The 18,646-nt window shown below is 46.1% G+C and overlaps 1 protein-coding gene across 1 annotated transcript in view; it reads left to right on the plus strand.

Annotated features, from left to right (window-relative positions):
* The window catches only part of ACPP (acid phosphatase, prostate), a 57,319-nt gene that overhangs the window by 28,844 nt on the left and 9,829 nt on the right, over nucleotides 1-18,646 (plus strand). The window contains exons 9-12 of the mRNA XM_006902549.1: nucleotides 1-104; nucleotides 4,140-4,222; nucleotides 5,767-5,870; nucleotides 15,400-15,569. Of these exons, the coding sequence (XP_006902611.1) occupies nucleotides 1-104; nucleotides 4,140-4,222; nucleotides 5,767-5,870; nucleotides 15,400-15,569 (461 nt within the window). The remainder of the gene's footprint in view (nucleotides 105-4,139; nucleotides 4,223-5,766; nucleotides 5,871-15,399; nucleotides 15,570-18,646) is intronic.

Consider the following 18,646-nt stretch of genomic DNA (forward strand, 5'->3'; position numbering starts at 1 on the left):
GGCTACTGAGGACACCATGGTAAAGTTGAGAGAACTGTCAGAACTGTCTCTCATGTCCCTCTACGGAATTCACAAACAGAAAGAGAAATCCCGACTCCAGGGGGGTAAGTACAAAATGAGTTAGAGAAGTGTACTAGATTTGTGGGTGGGAGGCCCAGCTTAAGGCCTGATCCTGCCATCAATCATCTGTGACCTTCAACAAGCCACTTAATCTCACTTTCCCAGTTTCCTTTCTGTGCAAGGGGTTGATGAGATGGACTTTGCAGGGCTGCAATGAGGATTAGAATGAATGCTGTATGGGGAGAGGGCAAGGGTGGGGGACCCACAGTGTCTAGAGTGCAGGGCGAGGCCAAGCTATGAAATAAGCCACAGAGGACGCAGAGGGCAGCAGCAGCCGTGTTGGCTACTCAATTCCTGGCCTGGCGTGCCCACAGTATTCCTTGTTGAACTCCACCACATGATGAGGATGAATCCTGACCTGTTTCCCCAAACCTGCTCACAGAGAAAGGGTAGGTCCGGTTTTCAGAGGCTGTAAATGTTGGGGGAGATCTTCACCCCATGGAGCAACTGGTGGACTCGCTTATCTTTGGGCTGGAAGTACAGCTCTTTACCCACTAGAAGACTGCATTAGGGGGGCGGCAACTGCCTCCCCTCTCTGGGCTGAGTCTCTGCCTCCCACGCGTGGATCTGGGTTCTTCACAGAAAAGCCCTTCCCTGAGGTGCACTCCTCGGACTCTGAAGGCTAGAGCTCATGTGAAGGCCGCTGGGCTGACCTCCTGGAGAAACCCCAGTGGGACCAACAAGCTAGGGAATTGTTTCCTCAGAACTGACCAAAGTGCATGCCGGGCGTCCTGTTCAGATCCAACTAAACGAGGGAGGTTTGTTCAGCCTGGTGAGTGATGGGCCGCGGGACGCAATCCTGCAGGGAAGCTCGTGACAGAGTCTTCTGGATTTTGAGCAGCGCCTTCTGACTTTTACTACAACTTCCAACTGCTTCAAGAGCAACACTGTTCAGAGAGACTCAACACATCATTGCCGAGAAAACCCCTACGGCAAATTTAGGAACACTCTTCCTGTGTGTGGAACTCTCCTGTTTTAGGAAGTTGGTGGCACAGCCCATCCAAGGCTGTGGGTCTCTGGGTGTTTGAACCCACTGTTGGCTCCTGGGAGAAAGACACACGGTCTCCTGTTACAATCTACTGCCTCCTGTTGAGATCTACCACCTCCTGTGAGGGTCCACCACCTCCTGTGAGCGTCCATCGCCTCCTGTGAGGGTCCACCGCCTCCTGTGAGGGTCCACCGCCTCCTGTGAGGGTCCACCACCTCCTGTGAGTGTCCATCGCCTCCTGTGAGGGTCCACCTCTTCCTATGAGGGTCTACCGCCCCCTGTGAGGGTCCACCGCCTTCTGTGAGCGTCCACTGCCACCTGTGAGGGTCCACTGCCTCCTGTTAGGATCTGTTGCCTCAGAAACCCCATGGCGGGCTGCTTGGAGTCAGGACCCGTCCAAAGGCAGTGAGCTTGAGTTTTTGTGTTTCTTGATGTACATCAAAGATCAGCAAACTGCAGCCTGTGGGTCGAGTCTGATCCACTGTCCAGACTTCATAAGCTTTGTTGCACCAGACTTGCACACTCATTTACATGTCGTTCAGGGCTTCTTTCACTGTACAACAGGAGAACTAAGCTGTCGGGACAAACAGACCTGTGAACCTGTAAGGCTGGAATGATTGAGCATCCGGTCCTTTGCAGGGAACACTTGTTGACCCTTGCTGTCCAGTCCAGCAATGAGAACTGCAAAGCTTATGCTATGAGGTCAATGATATTACATCCGAATTCTCAGGTCTCCGGTGCCCCCCTGTAAAGAAGCTGCACTACAATACCAACAGCAACCTGAAGGAGGCAGCAGGAAACACAGACACTCGCTGGATGCTACAGTGAAGTCTCATGATTAAGAGCAAGTCCTGGGTTCAAACCTCTGCTTCCCTGCATAGAAGTTGTGTAATCTTGGATGAGTTACAGATTCTCTTTTGAGCCTGCGTCCCTACCTATAAAACAGAATTACTGACATGCCAGAGCTTGGGGTTAATTATGGCAGTTACCACAACAACCCCAAATTACTGCTGGGAAAATAGGGGCCAGCACCCTCAAACCAAGAGCAGGCACATTCCGTCATGGAGGCTGCAGACTACCCCCAGGGCACCGTCTGAAGAAGGGGCAGCTGCTGTCTCTGCTCCCAAAAACTTGGCCATGGAGTTTAGTGCCAGCAGGACTGTTCCAGAGGTCAAGGTGAGGGTCCTGAGCTCTAGAAGGTAACTGTGTCGGGCCTGGGAGCTCCACGTCCAGCATCACGTTGCCTGGGGAAACCTGGCCTCTGCACAAAGAGTGGATGTGGCCCTCCTTCATTAACCCTCTGTCATGCTGTCTAGAGCTCAGACCTGTGTTTTCCTCTCTTCTCATGAGCTTGGTTAGCGCAGGGCCCCTCTCCTGGCTGACTCACCTGCTTGGTGTCTGGCCTGCCACGGCTGTGAACTGTGTTTGCGAGTGGACTCCACAGTCATGGTTGTGTCAGTCATTGTGAAATAACTGAGCAGCTTCCAGCCGGGGGGCCACCAAACACATACCGAGTCAGGGCTTCAGATGACGGGCCGTGGAAACCCTGAGATGGCATATCCTCAGAACAGTGTCCAGCGCCAAGTTGCTCCTCAGTCCCCAGGGACCTAGAGGATGGAGACTGCGAGTCAGGACAGCCTGTCAGCACCCCAAGACCCAAAACACATCTGTGATGTGAGGGCACAAAGTCTCCACAGGAGGCAGAGTCCGAAGGCAAAGCCAGAAATGCTGGCCATTCCTCTGCTGGTGACACTTGGGAGTCCGAGGGGGTCTCTGGGCCAGGCCCTGTGCAGAGGACACTCCGAGAGCTGCTGTCCCCATGGCACAGCCTGATGGCTCGAGGTGGAGGTGCCAAGTGCCACTGTGCTGGCTGACAACTTTTATAATTTAAGAAAAAGAAAGAAAAAAATGTTTTTAAGATTCTCAGTCTCCTAACTTGAGTTTCACCACATCCATGAGTAGTTGTTGTTGTTGTTGTTGTTGTTGTTGTGTGCGATTGAGTCAGATATGACTCACAGCGACTGTGTGAGGAGCTGACTGAACCCTGTCCTGTCCTGTGCTGTCCTCATCATCTCTGACACTCGAGCCTACGCTGTGGTCACCGCGTCAGTCCTCCTGGTGGAGTGTCTTCCTTGCCTTTGCCGATCCTTCACCTTCCAAAGCATGACGTGCCCTCCCAAGGAACAGTAGAGTCTTGGCCTTCCAATCCAGTTCTCATTATCGGCATGCAACCTTGGGCAACGACCTAAGATCTCTGAGCCCCAGTTTCCTCATCTGCAAATGTGGATTAGGGAGCTCTGCTGGCTAAGTGATACGTAGTTGTATAGTCAACCCAAAGGAATACGGTTCAAATTCACCAGTCGCTCCATGGCAGAGAGATGGGCACTCTCCTCCCATGTGATTTGTTGTTGGTTGTTGTTGTTGTTGTTGTTGCTGTTGTTGTTAGATACTGTTGAGTCAAGTGCGACTCACAGAAACCCTATGAACAAAAGATTTTAATTCTGTTCTAGCCTGCGCCAACCTCACACTCCCTGACACACAAGAGCCCATTGCAGCAGTCACCTCACTAGTCTACCTGGTCGAGGGTCTTCCTTTCCATCGCCGACTCTCCACCCTTCCCAGCATCATGTCCATCTCCAAGGTATTCCTTGATCCCTCCTATTACCCCTCCTAGCAACATGCTCATGTGAGGTGAAGCCTCACCATTCTTGCCTCCAAAGAGCACGCGGGCTGCACCCATGTGATTTCCTGACTCTAAAGACCCACTGGACAGTCCGCTATGGGTTGGCTTCAACTTGACATTACCTAGCAGAAACAACACTATAGACAGGGCTCAGAGAAGTCAGGAATCAGTAAAATGATGCATCTACATCACACTGCCTAACACACAGCAGCTGTTCAACCACAGTCAGTTCCCCTTTTTCTGGATTCACAAGGCTCATGGAAGGGACAGCCTTGACTGTGAGGAAGTTTATGAACTCAAGCGCACAGCTCTGTTCAGTTCACATACACTGCTGATTTCTCTTCTAAGGTGTCCTGGTCCGTGAAATCCTCAATAACATGAAGACTGCGACGCAGCCCTCAAGCCCCCGGAAGCTCATCATGTATTCTGGAGTAAGTAGTCTTGTCATCACTCTGTACCCATTTGTTCAGTGTGTGGTCTCTTTGAGGCTGAGGCCTCCCCTTGGTTTTCATTTCCTCATTGCAGTAGACGGTAGGACACTGTGGAAGGCTTGTGGCTTCAAACACATAATTCTGGCCTTAAAGAGTTTACTGTGCAACTGACAGGAAGACAAGCACATAAACACCTTACAAAGCATTGTAGGACGCACTGTACAAGCAAGTGCTTTGATGAGTCACAGAGGAAGTGTGCTTCCACTGGGGGGGCGGGGGCGGAGAGAAACAGGAAGAGTCCCTGAGTGGCCACGGTCAAGAGCATCAGGATGAATGGTTAGTAAGCCGTTCCTCGCTGTACAGGTGCATAGGAAGGGAATTGTTTGCATAGACATAGAAGGTCCTGGAAACACATAATAAAGCTAGTACCAGATTTGCTGTTGCTGCTGTGTACCATCGAGCCAGAACTGGCACACACCTGGCCCATTAGCAGGTTCTCAGAAGCAATAAATGGCACAGAAGGTCACCCATCTTTCTCCTACCGAGCAGCTGGTGGATTTGAACCTCATATCTTTGGGTTAACAGTGCAGCTTCTAACTGTGCCCCCAATACCGAACCATCTGTGACAGAATGAAAACATAAGTGTCTTGAGGCACTCACCGTATTCAAGTGCTCGATAGCCTTCCATGACCGGTGGCTACATTTCCATCATTCCAAAAACTCTGTGAGCACTGAGGATAAAGAGCCTTGAAAGGCTGGAGCTGGAAAGTGAATGAAGGTCACTCAGTCTTGCATTTTGGTGAATAAGAGGAGGAATGAAGCAATGGAAACAACGCTGGACGCTTTGACCAGGAAAACTGGAGCAGAGGTGACAAGACAAGTAGTAGGGCAGGCCTGGGGAGGGAGAGATGGGAGCTGACTGGAGTGTGCAAAGCTTTAGGAACAGTCCAGAGATGCGAAGACATGGCTGCACAGCAGGGCAGCAGCAGGAAGGAGGAGGCAGGGAGTTCAGGAGGAAGGCTGGGGCAGCAGACTCAGAGCTGAGCAGTGGAGCAGGGCAGCGCTGAAAGAGGGCAGCCAGGTGAGCACAGGACGGGGAGGGTGGTGAAGTCACCAGGGCAGGTTCCTACTGACTGGACACGTGAGTCTGCAGTAGCACAGGCACGCACGTAGAGATCTCCAAACACACAGATGAAGAGGGAGGGAAAGAGAATTGTGACTTGAAGCTGGGCTACGTCCTGCAGAACACGCAACAGCCGACAAATACGCAGAAGATAATGCGCCACCAAAACAGATGCTTTCCAGCAAAATGCACACAAATGAAAAACCAAGACTATGTGTAAACTTTGACTGAAATGATTTTTGAAAGACTGAATATATCCTTTCCCTCTATACCTCTTAAGTTGTGAGAGTATGGGAAATTTACCTGCACCATTTGTGAAAAATAAGCCGCCATGGTACTTTCACACGTGCTTAGTACCTGTGGAAGGCGGGCCTCACCCAGAAATGGAGATCAAACGCTGTTTTGTTTTCATTTCCTTTAGCATGACACCACCATAAGTGGCCTCCAGATGGCACTAGACGTTTACAATGGACAGCTTCCTCCCTACGCCTCCTGCCACATAACAGAGTTATACCTGGACAAAGGGTAAGTCTGAGACACAGTTATCAAAGTCAGTTTCACTGGTTTCTAGCCCTTGGTGTTATTTTATTACTAGTTTACGGGTTATTTTCATTTAGAGTTTTATTCGGAAATACTGTACCTCTTTCTACATGTTCTTGTTAGGTGTTACCTAGTCAGCCACGGCTCATAGCCACACTACAAACAACATATGGAGCTTTCCCCTCTGCTGGACCATCTGACGATCTCTGTCACTGGAAGATCACTGTCAACCCATCTTGTGGAGGGTCATCTCCTTAGCTGACCTTTCCCAGCATGATGGCCCTCTCCGAGGACTGGTTCCTCCTGAAATTGTGCCCAGTGTTAAATATATACATAACAGGTGAAAAATAAATTTTACGAACAAGTTTGTCTTGGAGGAAGTGTAACCAGGGTGCTCCTTAGAGGCGAGGATGATGAGACTTCACCGCACGTATTTTGGGCATGTTGTCAGGAGGGACCAGTCCTGGGAAAAGGCATCATGTTTGGAAAAGTAGGACCAGTAGGAGAGGAAGCCCCTAGACAGGAAGAACGGCCCCAGTGACTGTGACAGTGCACTTGAGCCACTCGGAGACGGTGAGGCTGGTGCGGGACAGACCAAGGCTGTTCATCACAGGGTCACTGTGAGTCATGGTCACCAGTACTAACAGCCACCAAACCTCACAGGGCAGAAATGAGGTCTTAAAAGATGGAGACTCAAGAAGCATTTCTAAGTAGTAAGTGAACATTGTTATATGGTTTCCTCGAAGAACACAACCTGGTAAAAGGTAGGGAGTCTGGTGACCCAGTGCACAGGCACCTGGGCTGTTAACCCAAGGGAACGCCTCGCTGGGGCTTCATGTCATCAGCAGGGAAAGGTGGCCGTCCCCTTCCGTGCAGTTTATAGCCTCCTGAAAAGTCACTGAAGGTCCAGTGTGAGTTGGTGTCAGCTTGATCATGATGAGGTTAGGGAAGTTCTGGTGACCTAGTAGAAGGAGTTGTACTGCCAGCTCAAAGGTGTGCGGTTTGAATCCATCAGCTGCTCCAAGGGAGAAAGACAGGCAGTCTCTTCCTGTGTGATTTACAGCCTCTAGAAACTGGCTGGAGGGTCAGCTGCCAGGCGGTTCTACCTTGAGGGTACATAACAACTTTCCTCTCACGTTTCTGTTCCCACATGGCCTAGTCTGCTCTATCTATTAGACACGGCAGTGTTTCTTCTGCTGAGCCCTCACCCTCACCATCTTGAGTAAATCCACACTACAGAGAAAATGATGTTTTCATAGAGAACAAAATTAACCAGGAACTGTGCACAGGCAAAAGCCAGAGTTCCTAGTCCTCTGGAACGTGTATCTGATCTTAGAAACAGCAGCACACAAGTCGGCGAGAGGTGTACATACTTATATGTCAAGCGCTCCAGCTGTATCTATTAGTCTGGCTTCTCCAGGGAAACAAAACTGAAAGAAACAGACTCACACAGTTGTGGGGACTTGGGGCCAAGTCCATGGAGCTAAGTGGTAAGCTGGACACTGATAGTTTGGAGTCCAGAAGTCACAGTCCAGACAGATTAGAAGTCTGTCTTCCAAGGAGCACTGGTGGCACGATGGTTAAGCACTGTTGGTTTGAATCCACTAGCCGTTCCTGGAGTCGGGGGAAAGGGCCTGGTGGTCTTCCGAGGAGCTGAGGAGACAGTGGTCTAGGAAACACCCCACTCTGTCTTCAGGGTAACTGTGCATCGGAATCTGCAGTCTTCCATAGGATCCTTCCTGTGGAAAACTTTTCTTTGCTCTGAAGGCCTTTTAGCGACAATTACAAAGTACTTGGCTGTCGTAGCCTGGTCAAATTGACTCTAAAACCCATCCCCACAATCCAGCACTTGTCGGTGTGGTACCCTAGGCCCATCCTTAAGCCTTGAATCGCACTCATCTGAAAATAAACACACCAACAAAGTCACCTGTACCCAGGATGTCCTGTGTCCACTCAGAGTGAACTGGGAGTCCTTTCTCTGAAGAGAGTTCAAAGCTTTTGGGTGATGTCCACGCTTCTCCATGCTGGCATGGGATTTACATGTTAATACATTTTATCATTTCAAATTATATGACAGGAGAAATAAATAAACATGCATGCTCATAACAAACTAAAGAATACTCAACACAGTCTTCATGTCTGCAACGTGGTCACCTGGTCATAGCTTATATTTAAAATCACCTCCTCTGATTATTTCAACTATCCACACTACATCCTCCTTGCTCTCAGCAAGCGCCTCAACTGGTCAAAACTTCCATCATTTATCTGTAAGCTAAGTTATCTAATATATTCTTGTTATTATACACAAAACATAATGTTAGATAAGAATAAGAAACTTACATTACCTGTTCATCCTCTCTTGAATGTTCTTCCTTAGTGGAGCTCTGAGTTCTTGACCTATATTCCTTTCTTTCTTTCCAAAGATCTTACAACAACAACAGCAATCTCATCACAAAATACCAAAAACACCCCATATACCATTTTGCAAAGCGGGTCCAGTAGGCATTGTTGTTGTTGTTAAGTGTCATCGAGTCATAGGTGATTCATAGCAACCCTATGAATAAAAGACATGAACACCTGTATAATTTTCATCATTTCTCCAAGGTCACAGAGTTTCCGGAGGCAAGCTATTTCGGAAGTGGATGTCACTCCTGCTTCCAAGCTTACTTTAATCGGGAAGCTCTACCAAACACTGTCCACCATGGGTAACCATCAGTATCACAGTGTTTAGCATCACAGCAACCAAGAGTTAAATTCCTGAATTTTTTTTTTACTTGAGAAAGTATAATTCCGTTTCATTTTTTAGTTAATTCTAATGAAAATTTACAGAGACTTAGGGTTTCTAGTCATTCATTGTTGCACTTTTCTCCCTGCCCCCACTCCCCCCCAATTCACTCTTCTCCTTGAAAAGTAAAAGAAAAACTCTTTCATTGTTATGCAATCCCTCCCCCCAAATCCACTTCACTGTGCAGCCTTCATTCTGGACTCCAGTCATGACAATAATACCCAATCACATATCTCTTTTAAACAGTTCTCTCCCTCATCTGTTTCATTGCAGTATATGTCATTCCTCCCCTCCTTCTCTGCCTTCCCTCAACCCTAAGGTCAGTCCCATTTTACAACAGTGGCCCTATGCAATATTTTTCCTTTTGTGACTGAGATATTTCTCTCAGCACACTCCAGGGCCATCCACTTTGCATAATATTTCACTAGTTCCTTGTTTTTCAGTGCATAGTATTCCATTGGGTAAATATACCAGAGCTTCTTTATTCATTCGTTTGTTGATGGGCACTTGGGTTATTTCCAGTTCCATTTAATTTTTAAATCATCACTTTCCTAAAGGGTACAGACTTCCAGGTTGGAGTTGTGGTGCTGGTTATATTCTTTCAATACTATAAGTTTCTCTCCACTTTCTTGCTCAAATGGTTTAAAAAACTCCCATGTGATCCTAACCCTTGTTTCCTCATATATATAGAGAGAAAGAGAATGTTGTGGTTGTTGATTGCTGTCACATAGAGCATGACTCATAGCTACCCTATGAACAAGATATGAGAGATCTGAAGCCTTTCTATAACTATTGTTATTTATCCAAGTCCATATTTTCCAGAGGCATGTTATTTAGGAAGTGGATGCCACTCCTGCTTCCCAACCTGTCTTAAGCTGGGAGCTCCACCAAACACTGTCTACCGTGGGTAACCATTATGGCATTTGAAACCCCAAGGCCACAAGGTTCAGCATCACGACAACCTCAGGTTACCTCAGTATGGCATATTGACAGGAGAGTGCTGTACCACTTAGAAGAATGTTCCTCCAAAATATAATAACAACTGACTTAAATACAAAGGCCCTCACCAAGATCTTGCTGACTCTAAACAAGAGGCTTAAATAAAAAAACACCACCAATATAGTTTGTTCTTATGTGACGTGAGTTGCCTGTGATGTATAGTAACCCTATGAACAGCAGCTCTGAACCTTTCTCTGTCCTTAGCCAGTATCTCTAATTCCGACACACCAACCCCCATTGCCCCAATCCATCGGATCCAGGATCTTCCTCTCCTGAGCTGTCCCTCCACCCTTCCAAGCATGATGTCCTTCTCCAAGGACCAGTCTTTCCTGGCCACGTGCCCAAAGTATGTGAGATAGAGCTTCAAAATCCTAGCCTTCAAGGAGAGACTTGGTTTCACCATCTCCAAGACAGACTGTTGTTTTGTTCTCTCGGCAGTCCATGGTAGGTTCAAGACTCTTCTCCAGCACCACAACTCAAAGACAACTATTCTTCTTCTGTCATCCTTAGTCATTGTCCAGCTTTCTGAAGCAAAACAAATAATTGAGAAGAGATGAGAGAGAGATACTCTCGTCCTCTGTCTCCCTCCCCTCCCCCTGCCGTCCCCGCTGCCTGGTTCTTTTGAAGGTTCACTTTGTCTTTGATTCTCTCCAATTGGAGTATGACATGCCTATGTGGGGTTTGTCTGTTGGTTTTATCCTGTTCTGCTCTATCTGTTAGTAATTTTGGAAAATTCTCAGTCATTACTTCCAGTATTTCCTTTTTACTTTCTTCCTCACATTTTCATATTGTACTTATGTTCCAAATTCTTGGCTATTTTGTTACCACTTTTTCCATCTTTCTCCTCCTTGTTTTTCAGCTTCTCGTTGTTGGTGTTAGGTGCTGTCAGGTCCACCAGGACTCTATGAGTAGCAGACGTGAACCCTGTCTGGTCCTGCACCGACCTCACCATCTCTCTACACCTGTGCTCATTTCTCAACACTGTGCCTGTCCATCTTGTTGAAGAAGTTACTCCACCTTTCCAAGTATTATGTCCTTTTCCAAGGACTGGCCTCTCCCAAGTTTCTATTGACCTATTTTCGAGCTTGCTAATTCTGGTTCTTTCTTCAGCTGTATCAAAGACATTATTCCTTTCACTTGTCAGGTTGTGGTTTTTTTGTTTCCAGCATTTCCTTCTGATTTTTGTCTTAAAGTTTACATCTCTATTGGTGCTTGTATGTTGGCTTTCTTTTGTTTTTCATTCGAGTTCTTAGTATGTTTATCACAACCTCCTGCCACCAAGTTTACTCCAAGACTGTAAATCTTCACAGAAGGGTACTGCACCTCTTTCTCCTGTGGAGCAGATAGTGGGTTTGAACCCCTGAATTTTTATTTAGCAGTGTGACACGTTGCACACTATGCTACTAGAATTCCTTGTATTAATCATTAAAAATACCCCCCCCCCCCAAACACACACTCATTGTTGTCAGGTTGAAACTGCCTTGTCACCGACTGGCCAGCAGATTCTCAGAGCCTGAAAATCTCACAGGACGTGGCTGCCCAACTTTCTCTCAATATTCTGCTGGTGGGATTGACACACCAGCGAGGCCCCACCTTGGGTCAGCAGTGCAACTCCCTGGTGACTATGCCACCCTGACCCCTGGAATGTAGACTTCTAGGGGAAACAAAATTAACTTCTAAAAATATTTTAAAACCATAGTTGTTTTAAGTTCCCTGTTCAACAATGCCAAAATTTCTTTGATATACAAGTCTAGTTTTGATGTTTGCCTTGTATCTTCAGATTGAGTTTCCTGCCTTTCAAAATGTCTTGCAGTATTTTGTTGAAAGCCAGAAATAATATACTGGATAAAAGTAGCTGTGGCTTTTTTCTGTCGCCATCCCTGCAAAGCTCTATTAATATGTACTGGTGTTATGGTCTGGGGAAAGAGGATGTGTTTTGTAATCCTGTTAGTATTTCTATCTTTTGAGAGGCATTTGCTCCTGGGTTGTAACCTTTTTTAAATTTTACTCCTTTGTTGAAATAAGAAGGCTGAAAATGGTTGAAATTAGATGTTACCTTTCCTTCATGTCCAAGTTTAAAGGAGGCTGTACTGGTCTTGGTTCTTAAATGTCCTCCATAGATATTAATGTCTGGTAAAACTCAAATAGCTTTGATTAACTGTTTCTCTTTGGAGGGTAGCACTGTTTTTCATTGATAGAAGCAAGAGATTTTGCTTCATGTTTCATAGTGAGGATCCTAGTGAGGTTCCTACAGGTAAAACTCGTGAATACGTGGGCTCCTCCTAAGACTGGGACACCAGAAGCTCTTCTCTCACCTGCTAGTCCAAGCTCTGGGAGTTCTGGTGGCCTCCTGGCACCTAGTACAACTAAGAGGCGCTTACTGTCTCAGTAGGAGAAAATGGTAGATGGGGGCAGCGGGCCATGAGCGTCTCTCTGAAAAGGCCGTAGGGAGTAAGAATAGCACAGACCCTCACCCCCTGAGCACAAACACGATAAAGAGCCAGAACTCAACACCATGGTGCCTGTAGAGCCACACCAACAGCCAGAGGTTTGTTGTTGACTCACAGACCCACAGTTGTGGTTCTAGGAATGGGGTTTATTAGGGAAGTTGAGGAAACAAAGACTATCACCCAATGCAAGTCCAGGTATTAGCCCAGGTTCCAAGGCACAACTCCCCAATTAGTCCAGGCTCTGGTTTCAGTGTGGCAGTCAAATCCAAATCATCCAGAAAGACTTGACTCAGAGCAGTAATAAGTCAGGTTCTCTTTCAAGCATCCAGCAAGAATAGCAAAACCTTTAACTGTGGCTTCCACACATGCAAGAAGCCTCAGGTCACACCTTGCCACAATTTGTCCACAGCAATGCTACAGTCTCTCCTCCACCATCACCAGGTACTTGCTCTTACCAGGGTCTTACTCCAGTCTCTCTCAAGTCTTGCTACCGTAAGCTTTGTTCACCTCAAGTCTTGCTGCCCAGGGTGGGAAGCACTTTTTATCTTCTCCTAGCTCCACAGCTGTTGGTGATTTGCAAGACCATGTGCCTACAGTTAAGGCAGCTGGAAACCAGAGAAGACTAAGTGTAATGACTAAAGAATGCCAACTCTTAAGCTAACATCACACTAACCCAAAGGCATTTGGTTTAAATCCATCAGTTGTTCTGTGGGAGAAAAAATGGGACTTTGAAAACCCACTGTAGAGTCTGCTATGAGCTGGGTCTGATTCAATGGTGATGAGCTGAGTTCAGTCCAAGCTCAATCTCCAGAAATTAGTCAATTATCCTTTAAATATTCCTAATCAGTGTGAGGTCATTGAGGAATAATGGGTAGCCATGAATTCTCTCCTGGTAATCAAAGAACGTCAGGCTGTATGTCTCCAGGTTCTAGAGGGACAGTTTCTCCCATGACCTGAATTCTCTGATGTATCTAAGCAGAGTTGTTGATTTTTAGTTTCCCTGGCCTTGTTGTTGTTGTTGTTGTGAGGACAGAACCGTAACAATAAACAAGTTCTTCTATGACAGACTAGAAATGGAAGCCCTCCGCTTTTATCTTTATCACTAGAGCTAGTTTTGAATCCTTTGTTTGTTTGTTTGTTTGTTTTTTAGCTCCTAGAAGTATTTAATTAATCTGGCAAGTCTGCAGGAGTTGGAAAGGAATATATGCACATACACAGAAGACAGTCCATTTTACCAGCAGTGCTCTTCAGGTCTTATAGACCTTAGTGGGCAAACACAGACAGTGAACACAGTAAGTCCATGATAGAAGTGGGTAAGCGTGCAGAGAAATCACAATTTCAAATAGGGTAGGGGTAGGCGTCACTGAGAAGTTAACATTTCAGCAAACGCTCGAAGGCTATCTCAGTTAAATATTCAATTTTATTTTATTTTAGTGAAGGTTCACACATATTTGTCTTCATCCATTCATGCTTGCACATTTTCCTCCCTCCGCACTCCAAACGTCTAAACCATGTTGTGGATTACTAACTCCTCGGATGATTTCATTAGCTGTAACAGATGAGCCTCCAACTCTCAGGGACTCATTGCAGCGGCAAGTCCTTCCTCACTCTGCCACAGTCCAGTGCAGGGGTTCCAGATCACATTTTGTGTTCAAACATGGCAACTCAGGAAACCTGGGACGTTGTTTGACACATCTACAGTTCTGAAGAGTTCTGTGCTCACCCACATGGAGTTTATAGAAACAAAAGGGCTGAAATGGGGACCATGTCAGCCCTCTCATATCCTACTGACTAACGTTTGTTCACTGAAGCACGGGAAATTCTGGGAAATGAAGTCAAGCTCAGCTAGAATGGAGAATCCTATATTTTAATGATTTGGCTATTTTTCTCAACATGTCTTGAAACACGATTTTTAATTTTTTATAAAATGCTGTCACTAGAAACATTATCCCAAAACACAAGTAGTCATTCATATAGTGTTAGAGAAGTATTTTTAAATATATCTCATAAGTTAATATCTGTGCTCAGTACTATCTTTATTTTTTTTTTTCTTGTTACATACTATCAAATTGACCTGACTGGCCCAGGGGGAGATTGCCCCTCCTTCTCCAGTGGAACAGCTTGTGGATTTGAACCGTGCGCCTTCGGGATTGTAGTGCAGCTTCTTGCCAGTAGGCCACCAGAGCTTGCTCAGTACTATCTTTAAAGACTTCTAAAAGTGGTATTTCTAAGAACTTGTGTATATCAATACCCATCAGTTTCAGCTGTGATATCAATAATTCAAAAGGCATCCTTTTAATGCCTTCTTCCTTTTCAATTGACAAGTGACTTCTGTGAGCCCCCTACACTAGTTTTTCAGGAGGCTGCTTTCAACTAAGTCCCCAAAGAGTATGTTGGCTTTAAAAAAAAATGTATTGACTTCTTCTTTTTTTGTTTTCTGAGGTAAAAATAAAGACAGATTTATTAGAAAGTTACAACCCAAAGATGGGACAAACCCTCTTCCTTGGAAAGCAAACTTGGGGGTGACCAACAGTCTGCTGCTTAATGTGAAGTTACAAGGTCTCAAAGATCCAGCCACTCCATCCTTCCAAGCGATGATTTTGTGATAAAGTCATGTGTTCAGACACACGTGATATAAATTATTCCCCTCCTTGGAGAGGGATGTCATGCTTGAGAGGGTGGAGGGACAGCACAGGAGGGGAAAACCCTCAATGAGGTGGATTGATTCAGTGATGGGGTAATGGCGGTAAGTGTGTTGGAGACAATAAGATTGACACGGGATAGAGCAGGGTTTAGGGCTATTGTACACAGGGTCACTATCAGTTGCAGGCAGCTCGATGGAACCTAGCAACAACAACAATGTCTATAGCATGATTAAGAAGAAAAATCTATTCAGAGGAAAGACGAGGAAAGAAGGAAGGAGTGAGGGACTGACAGAGAAGAGACAGGAAAGCTAAAGCCCACAGGCCCCTCCCCCTCCCTCTCCCTCCTGATTAGAAGCTCTGCAGAGCACCTCTAACCATGCAAAGCCCTTCCCGTCCTTCTCTGGATGTACATCCCCATCCACTTCTTTACGCCCCTGGTCACCTAACAAATGAGCGCTCCACATCTGTTTCACCTGCCTCATTCTCTAATTGCAACTCTTCAAATCGCTAAAATGCCTTTGTTCCCATCAGTGTCTTCATGGGCCTCTCATAGAGCATGTTCTGGTCCACGTGCAAAGCAACCAAGAGGCAGGTGAAAACCCGGCACTAACAGAGCCCCTCCTCTGCCTGCACAGGGAGTACTTCGTGGAGATGTCCTATCGCAACGAGTCGCATCACGAGCCGTATCCCCTCACGCTGCCGGGCTGCAACCACAGCTGTCCCCTGACCACGTTTGCTGAGCTGGTTGCCCCTGTGATCCCCAGAGACTGGGCTTCAGAGTGCATGCTCACAGCTGACCACCAAGGTACAAGGGGCCATCCTGAGTGATATGTGCAGAGTCCCGCAGGAAGGCCAGACTGACCGTCTTCAGGGACTCTGCTTGGCTGCCGCTTTCATCGCAGCTAAGGAGATGGGTTTGGGGTGGTAATTGTGTGTCAGGGACCCTCAACTTCATGCGGCTTCTAACTTGCTACCTCACCCTCCCTCCACTTGTCTTTACTCTGCTTTTTTCAAAGTTAATTTACGAGGCAAGGCTGGCAAAGTACAAGCAGGGGCCAAAATGTGGATTAGAAACCATGGAGCAGTCATGACCTGGGGGACTGGACACATACATTTGGGATTTACTCCCCAGTTATCACCCAGAAAGTAGTATGAGTATACATGTGAGGTCTAACAATATTAAGGAGTGCTCTCTCAAGATTCCATCTCTAAAAAGCCAAAGTTTTATTTAGAGAAGATCTGTTGGTTTAGACAAAGCTCAGTGAAGCTAGTATGCAGTGTTTACAGAAGCCACTTGTTATGGGAGAACGCCCAGATTTTGTGTCAGCAGATGGTAGGGGCTGTTCTTAATAAGGTCAGGAGAGTTATTCCTCAATCAATAGGTAAAGGAATCTCTCACCTATTGGGTCTAGCCTAGAGATAGAAGATATGTGATCCTGTGGAGGGATTTAGAGCAAGGTTCCAGGCTAAAAGCCTGGTACTATTTTGACATTTGTATGAAACATATCAGATAACAGAGCTGAGAAAAGAAATGTGTCTTTGCATTGTTTGACCCTGGAAAATTCATATTTCTTTTAAAGAAACCAAAAATCAAACTTACCAGAAAGCTTTGAAATGGCAATGCTCTTGAAAAATGGGGTAGCTCTTGACAAACTGAAACAAACCCCTGGCACGATAGGAACCAACTCATAGCTGACCCTTCAGTGGGTTTTCAGAGGCAGTAAATCACAGTGGCAGGAGATTCCATCTTTCTCCCGTGGAGCGGCTGGTGGATTTGAACCATTCACCTCTGGGATTACAGTATTAAACTGTTAAGAAATGTTGCAAACTTTGTTTGCAAGACAAAAATAAAGTGCAGTCTTCAGAAAACCTATGTAAGCTCACAGGTCCTGTGGAAACGATTCATTGTTTTAGAAGTAACCGTGTTTGGAATGGCCTTCTTGTGAACCCCGTCCATTTGCTGTGTGGTGGTTACAGCACATATGAGGAATGCCAGGTGTCCCAGTCGCCTCAGGCTGCTAGAGCTCAAGTGGGTGGCTTTCATCAACAGAAATGTCTTAGGTTTAGAAAGCTGGAAAAACGTACTCGGGGCACTAGTTCTAGCGGTCAGAACCTCTCTCTGTTGGCTCTGGGGTCCCAGATCTCTGTCTCAGTGTCTTTGGTCCCAGCATTCCTCTGTTCTTTGGTGACTTCCAGGTGGCATCTGTCTTTTCCCCTTTGTCTTTACGTCCTCTTTGTCAGCTTATGGGTCAGTTCTGACTTGAAGATACGTGACAACATGACTTATGATTAGATGGGTCGCAGGAGAGGAATGTCCCCAGATGTGGACGGGGAGGGTGGGCCAGGGCAGGCTTCCTGGAGGACATAGCAGCTGTTCCACGTGAAATCAGTTGGCAAGGGGGTCCGAGGGTGGGGTGTAAGGCACCCAGAAGGCACTTAACAAATGTCCTAGTGATTTGAAGCGCCAGTGGATAGCAGAGGCGAGGCAAGAGGCAAGGTCCGCAGAGATTCCCACAGGTTTTATTCAGGAGTGTCGGTAATTTAAGTTTTAATATAAATTAAAGAACCAGAACCACTGTTAAGTCAGCTCTACTCATAACCAATCTGTACACCAGAGTACAGCTGTGCTGCGGCATTTCTCCAAGCCTGTTAACCTTCGTAGATACATACTGTTTCCTCGCTCTCCCTCAGAGTAACTGGGGTTTTCAACCACCAAGCTTTGGGTTTACAGCACAGTGCTCAATCCACTGTGCCACCAGAGTTCTCTCTCCATATATGTAATATTCTATACATTTGTGTATGTGTATATGTGTAAACATACCTATGCTATATATCAAATGCAGTGAGAGTTGCCTATGCAGAATATATTATGTATGTGGAATCCTAGAATATCTGTCCTTTTGTGCCTTTCTGCTTCTCTTAGTAAAATGTTTTCATGTTTTATCCATATTGTAGCATGTATTTCAATTTCTTTCCTTTTCCCCTCTATTTCATTGTGTATATCCACCACGTTTTGTTTGTTCATGTGGCTGGTGATGGGCATTTGGGTTGTTTACATATTTTGATGATTGTGACTAATGCTGCAGTGAACACTGGTGTACATAGATCTGGCTGAGTCCCAGTTTCATCTCTTTGGGGGTAGATCTGTAAAAGCGAAGGATTTTCACCTGTTGCGTTTCCTTTGTACCTGTTCCCCACTGTTGTACCCGCCATGGTTTGGAGCTCAATAAATATTTGCTCGATCAACGTCTACATCAGTAAGCTTTCCTCTCTGACCTCTCTCGTTGTCCTGTTAGCAGCCACACCCATAACCGAGGGGCATTTCCAGCTTTCCTTTCAGCCTCCACATCCAACATGTCATCTCTTCTAATCACCTTTACCTGTAGAATGTTTGTACAAGTCTCTTCTTCAAAAACCATCACCAACCATTTAGTAAAGAGAAATACAAATAAACATCAAATCTTGAAAACAATGTATTTTAATTGTGCAAATACACTAGTTTTTGTTGTTGTTATGCACCATTGAGTCATTTGCGACTCATAGCAACCCTATGTACAAGAGCCTTAAATGCTGTTCTATCCTGTGCCAAACTCACCGTCTCAGACACACTCATTCCCACCACTCCACTCACAGAATCGATCCATCTCATCAAAGGTCTTCCTCTCCTGTGCCATCCCTCCACTCTGCCAAACATGGTGTCCCTCTCCAAGGACCAGGCCCTCTTTGCAATATGCCCAAAGTATGTCAGCTTCAGAATCCTTGACTCCAAGCAGCATTCTGGCTTCACCCTCTCCAGGATAAACCTGTTTGTTCTCCTAGCAGTCCATGGTATATTCAACACTCTTCTCCAGCACCACAGCTCAAAGGCATCAATTCTCTTTC

This window comes from Elephantulus edwardii, unplaced genomic scaffold (assembly GCF_000299155.1).
Source record: "Elephantulus edwardii isolate Elephantulus edwardi_28Jun2011 unplaced genomic scaffold, EleEdw1.0 scaffold00427, whole genome shotgun sequence".
NCBI classification, from domain to species: domain Eukaryota; kingdom Metazoa; phylum Chordata; class Mammalia; order Macroscelidea; family Macroscelididae; genus Elephantulus; species Elephantulus edwardii.